This window comes from Cervus canadensis, chromosome 11 (assembly GCF_019320065.1).
Source record: "Cervus canadensis isolate Bull #8, Minnesota chromosome 11, ASM1932006v1, whole genome shotgun sequence".
Taxonomy (NCBI): Eukaryota; Metazoa; Chordata; class Mammalia; order Artiodactyla; family Cervidae; genus Cervus; species Cervus canadensis.
In genome coordinates, this window is record NC_057396.1 from 58,996,182 (window position 1) to 59,001,389 (window position 5,208).

The 5,208-nt window shown below is 51.7% G+C and overlaps 1 protein-coding gene across 2 annotated transcripts; it reads right to left on the bottom strand.

The window, feature by feature from the left end:
- Window positions 1–1,131: 1,131 nt before the first annotated feature.
- On the bottom strand, window positions 1,132–3,843 carry C11H11orf91 (chromosome 11 C11orf91 homolog). 2 transcript variants are annotated; one of them, XR_006271985.1, is made up of 2 exons: window positions 2,448–3,843; window positions 1,132–1,383 (listed from the first exon to the last, which is right to left on the bottom strand). XR_006271985.1 is itself a non-coding variant. In XM_043481448.1 (2 exons), exons 1-2 carry the CDS (start codon window positions 3,032–3,034, stop codon window positions 1,298–1,300), a joined length of 567 nt encoding a protein of 188 aa, XP_043337383.1. In that variant the 5' UTR covers window positions 3,035–3,843; the 3' UTR covers window positions 1,132–1,297. The 2 variants fall into 2 exon arrangements, 1 of the variants encoding a protein (XP_043337383.1); XM_043481448.1 differs by having other exon boundaries at window positions 2,554–3,843.
- Window positions 3,844–5,208: the final 1,365 nt, after the last annotated feature.

Sequence of the window (5,208 nt, forward strand, 5' to 3'; positions counted from 1 at the left end):
TTCCCCAACCAGGGATCAAACCCATCTCCTCTGCATTGGCAGCATGGAGTCTTAACCACCAGGGAAGGCCCTGGAAGATTTGTTCTAGATCAAAGGTTTGTTCTATCAGCTGTGTTATCCTTCGTGTGCTTGTGCCACCAGGTCTGGCTCCTCCTCGCCACAGAGGCAGTGCCTGGCAGCAGGGGACCCAGCAAGGGGGAAAGGGCAGGAACACTGCACCGTTGCTTCTCACTTAGCTCAACAATTCCAACAACCTCCTGTTTTCTCTTCATCCTTCCTTACTCTGTTCTCAACACAGCACAAATCAGAACCTGTTACTCAACAGCTGAAAACTCTCTACTTTCCATCGCACTCAGAGTAAAATCCCCAGGTCCTTACCATGTCTGTAAGGTTCCATGCAAATGAACCCTCTCTGCCCTCATCCCTTCCTCCCTCCCCTTACTCCTGCTCCAGCCGTCTGCGCTCTCTGCTGACCCTCAAACCTCCCAGCGTGCTCCCACCTTCAGCCTTTGCACCTGCCCTTCACCCTGAAATGCTCCCCTAGGGTGTCTCCTGGCTATTGCCCTTAATCTCCATCAATCACTGTTTACATGTTCTCTCTTCAAGAAACCCTGCTTTCCTCCCACCGTCCTGACCATCCTCATCCCTACTTTTTGTTTTCCCCTTAACCTGTCATCTTCTGATACCATATTATGATTTACTAATAATATTTGCTGTCTGTATCCCCACCCCCAACCCCAAGAGCCCAGGAGGGTGCCTAACACATAATAAGCACTCAAATATTTGACTATATGAATGTCTAGGAAGGACCATGCCTTTCATCAGATTAACAAAGAGTTTTGTGCTCCAAAAAGCATTTAAAAATTATAAAACATTTCCAAGGACTAAAGCTGTTTGAAACCAAACTAACCCCTTGTTCCAGTCCTCAAAGAGCCTTTCCGAGTAGGGACATGGCAACAGAACCAAATATATGTTGCCCTTGGCTTTTTCCAATCCCCCCCGACTTGACAGTGTTGGGGATCCCCTCCTCCCCTGGTTTTGGAAGCCCCTGAATGCTGGCTGGGCAGCAGCCTCCAGCCCCTATGAGAGCACTCCCCCCGCAGTGGCACAGACAGGAGAGAGACCATGAGATTTGCCATGCAAGTGGGCACTGTATGTGGAGCACGTGCTGGGAGCAACGAGAACAGCAGTAAATACAGAACAGAAAATAACGATCTTTGAAATGACAACAAACGGGACACATTATCTAAGCACTAACGCCTAAGGAGGCGGCTGCCAGGCTCTGGTGCGCAGCTCCTCAGGAGAGAGAGGCCGACTTCTTCCCAGGCTGCCTGGTCTTCAGGCCTTGTAACTTTTCATCCTTCAGCGCCTTCAAGAATTTATCTGCAGAAGACCAAAACAAACTTAGATGTAGGAGCGAGAAGGGCTTTTTTCTAACACTTCCAAAGCTAGCTTTGGGGAAGCAATCGTGTGCTTCTCCATATGAGTCCCAAACCTATTCGGACCCAAGATGGGTGAGGGGGGAAAAACCCCTAAGAACCAAAACACATCCAAGTGGAGAAATACGTGGTTGAGAAATCCAGGACTTAGAAAGTCCAAGTATTCTAGTTTTCTTCTTGAGGAAGTGGGGAAGGGGACATCACAGAGTACCTGATGAATGGGGGATCATTCCCATGGCCACATATACCTAAACATGTAGTCTATTTCACAATAATGGGGATGGTCTTTCTAGAACCATCTGCCCTCCTCCAGTGGTCAAGAGCTAGCCTTAGCCAGACCAGGTGTTGGCAAAGACAAAGTCTGTTGAACAGCCTATGGTTCCTGAATATTCCACAGTGCAATCTGGTCCTTCTGGCAGTAAACCTGGATTTAACAACTTTGCTGTGGAACAGAGAGGACTCAGTCAGTTTGCACACTAGAGGAATTCTGCCCTGGTCTGCTTAAGACTTTAGACCTTAGATCAGATGGCAGAGGCCAGGACCCTGGTGAGAGGGCAGCCAGAGGTGTCATAGGAGGTGACCTTCCAGCACTGAGAAATGGAAGATCCCAAAGGCCCTCGGTGAGCATCCTCAGCCTTCTGGGTCTTGCACCTCTCCCTAGAGATCAAATGACCCTCACCTACTCCCCCTCCTTCCACTGAGGACCCCAGTTTAAGATAAACACTGAGTCAGGCCTCTAGAAACAGGGGTTGTCTGTGGGGGTGGACCCCCCCCCCCCCCAGGGTGGTTGTACTACTGTTCAGGAGGCTTAAAGTTCAACCTGGGGGTTCTGAAGGACCGAGTTCCAGGTATAGAGTTCAGAGTAACATAAGGGCTCAGGGCGGGGGGGAAGTCGGAACTTGAGGCAAAAGGGTCCTGATTTACGGTGGAGGAAGAAATTGGTTGAAATCCAGGATGGAGTGTCTGGGTTCCGGGGAGGGGGGGTAATTGGTTTGGGATCTGGGGTTCCTGGGAACTGGAGTCTGAGCCTAAAGGCCACATTGCGGGTGAGGGGCTCAGGGGCCACGGAGCCAAAGAGGGAGCCAAGGCAGGCTAAGGCGCCGGGGTCACGCACAGCGCTGGGAGTCGAAGCCGTCCCCAGTTATGGTGAGCAGCTCCAGCTCCTTAATCCGGATCTCCAGCTCACACAGGTCCTCGGGGTGGGCGGCAGAGGCTAGCCGGGAGGCCGTGGGGCCGGGAACCAGCGGGGAGGCCGCTGCCTCGGGCCCCGGCGGTGGGGAGTAAAAGAAGCGCAGAGGCTCGTAGGGGATGGAGGCCAGGCCGGAGGGCCAGGGCGGGAGACAAGGGCGCTCACTAGGGGGACCCAGGCCTGGCGGCGGCGGGGGCGCTGCGGCCGAGGGCGCCTGGGGCAGGGACCGGCCCCCCGCCGCCGGCGCCCCTCCAGCCTTCAGCGGCACGAAGAGCTTCTTCCAGATGTTGAAGTCGCTGAGCGGCGACGAGGAGATGCCGCGGTCGTAGAGGGATGGGAAGTAGAGGGGCGGAGCCGGTCGCTGGCTCATCGTGGGGCTCTGGCTGCCGCGCCGCCCCTTCGGCATCGTTTGAATAGGAAGCTGCGTGGGAGGAACCCCGCGCCGGGAGACGCGAGCCCCGGCCCCGAGTCGCCGGGATTCCGAGGTTCCACAGGCCACGCCCCGAGGGAGCGGCCCCGCCCCCAAACAGTCGGGGTTTTCAAGTCCGGCTGGCCACGCCCCAGAATGTGGCCCGCCGACGCCCCCAGGAGTGAGAAAGGCCACCCTAGTATAGGGAATGGGGAGTCGGGCGCATCCGTTCTGTTGTGCCGCTCATCTCCTATCGGCGATCACCCAGCGTCCTCGACGACAGCACCTCCACGTCCTCCATACCCCGGCCAGGTCCCGCCCCGAGACTCCCACTACCACCCCTGAATTTCACAAGCCTCACTCGCGTTATTGCACACCTGACTCCTGCTCTCTCATCCCACTATAACCGCATCCAAAAGCAGGAAGCCGCGAGCTGGTCAGAACTCCGAGAGGAACCCTTCTTCAGTCTTCCTGCCCTTTCGTGTTTGTGTCTGCGTGTGTGCGGGCGTGTTCAGTCCTGTCAGACTCTTTGCGACCCCATAGACTGTAGCCCACCAGACTCCTCTGTCCACGGAATTTTCCAGGCAAGAATACTGGAGTGGGTTGCCATTTCCTAGCCAGGGCATCTTCCCCACCCAGGGATTGAATTTGCCTCTCTTGCCTTGGCAGGTAGATTCTTTCCCACTGTGCCACCTGGGAAGCCCCTCTCCTCTTATAGGGAGAAAAAAAAAAAAAAACCTAGAAACTTGCCCCCTGCATCAGCAGACTTTGCTTACCACCCCTCCTTGCAGAGAAGTCTGGGGAAACAAGTATCTGACTTTTCATTCTCTATAACAGAAGAAGCAGGTTGATGGGAATGGCTGTTAGAACCAACCCAAGTTTTCACCGAATTTCCCAGTGTTGTGGACAATTCTGGGGGAAAAAAGGAGAGAGAGAGCCTTTTATGGATTTGTAATAGATCTGACCTAGGTGTCTTTAGTGAAATGCAGTTTAATTTTCTTCCAAACATTGCTTATCAGGAGCTAAAAGGCAGTCAACAAACCACCAAAAGGAAATTCTGAAGAGCAACCCTCAAACAGCTCAGTTATTTTTTAAGGTGATTTGGATATACTGCCCAAGGACATGCCCAGATCATTTAAATAGTAGCCTGCATTAGCCATAGACGGAAGGAGAGTAAATTTCCTTGAAAACCTCTGCCTAATGATACTGAGGTGAATGAACAAAGATGAATGGGGGCCAGTTTAGTCTGCTGGTCAGTTAAGATCTGAGTCAGATCCAGGTCCACTAGCAAATACTGTGTGTGTGTATGTGTGTGTAGCAGCAAAGCAGAGTCAGATGTCCTGGACTGGTGAGTTGCTGGACTTCTAAGATGGTTTTCTGCAAAATAAAAGAAACAGGCGGCCTCATAGGGTTGTTTCTGATGATCAGATGGAAGACAATAGTGTGTGTGAAGAACTTGTAAATGTATGTATTCTGTCCAAATATAAGAGCAGTTCCCATTGAGGGGCTTGTCTGAAACTAAGAAGCTTTTTCTTCCCATACTCACTTGTAAGCTTCTTGAGGGCGAGGATCTGGCCCAAGGATCCTATAATGCTGGGCATATAATGGTGGTGGTGGAGTGGTTTAGTCACCAAGTTGTGTCTGACTCTTGTGACCCCATGGACTGTAGCTCGCCGGGCTCCTCTGTCCATGGGATTTTCCAGGCAAGAGTACTGGAGTGGGTTGCCATTTCCTTCTCCAGGGGATCTTCCCAACTCAGGGATCGAACCCAGGTCCCCTGCATTTCAGGCAGAGTCTTTACGAACTGAGCCACCAGGGCATATAATAGAATTCAATAAATATTTGGGCACTTTTAAAATAGTGTTATGTATTGTGGGAACTGAAGGAGATCTGAATATACCACCACAAGATACACCACTTTGGCATAAGAATTATTTTAAGTTGAAGTTAATTGAGAAAAAGCAGATACAGGAGTTACTCTGTCCTCTCCTTTTCTGCCTAAAAGCAGGGCATAAATTTCCCCTTTTAAAGGTTACAAAATTTCCTTTGTAAAGATAAAATAAATTTCACTTTGTGAAGGTGTCCCCAACCCCCTCTCCCACACCAGAATAGAGAGACAACTCTTATCACTGGAAATGGCCCTAACTTGAGTTTGCATAACAGGGCCTTAC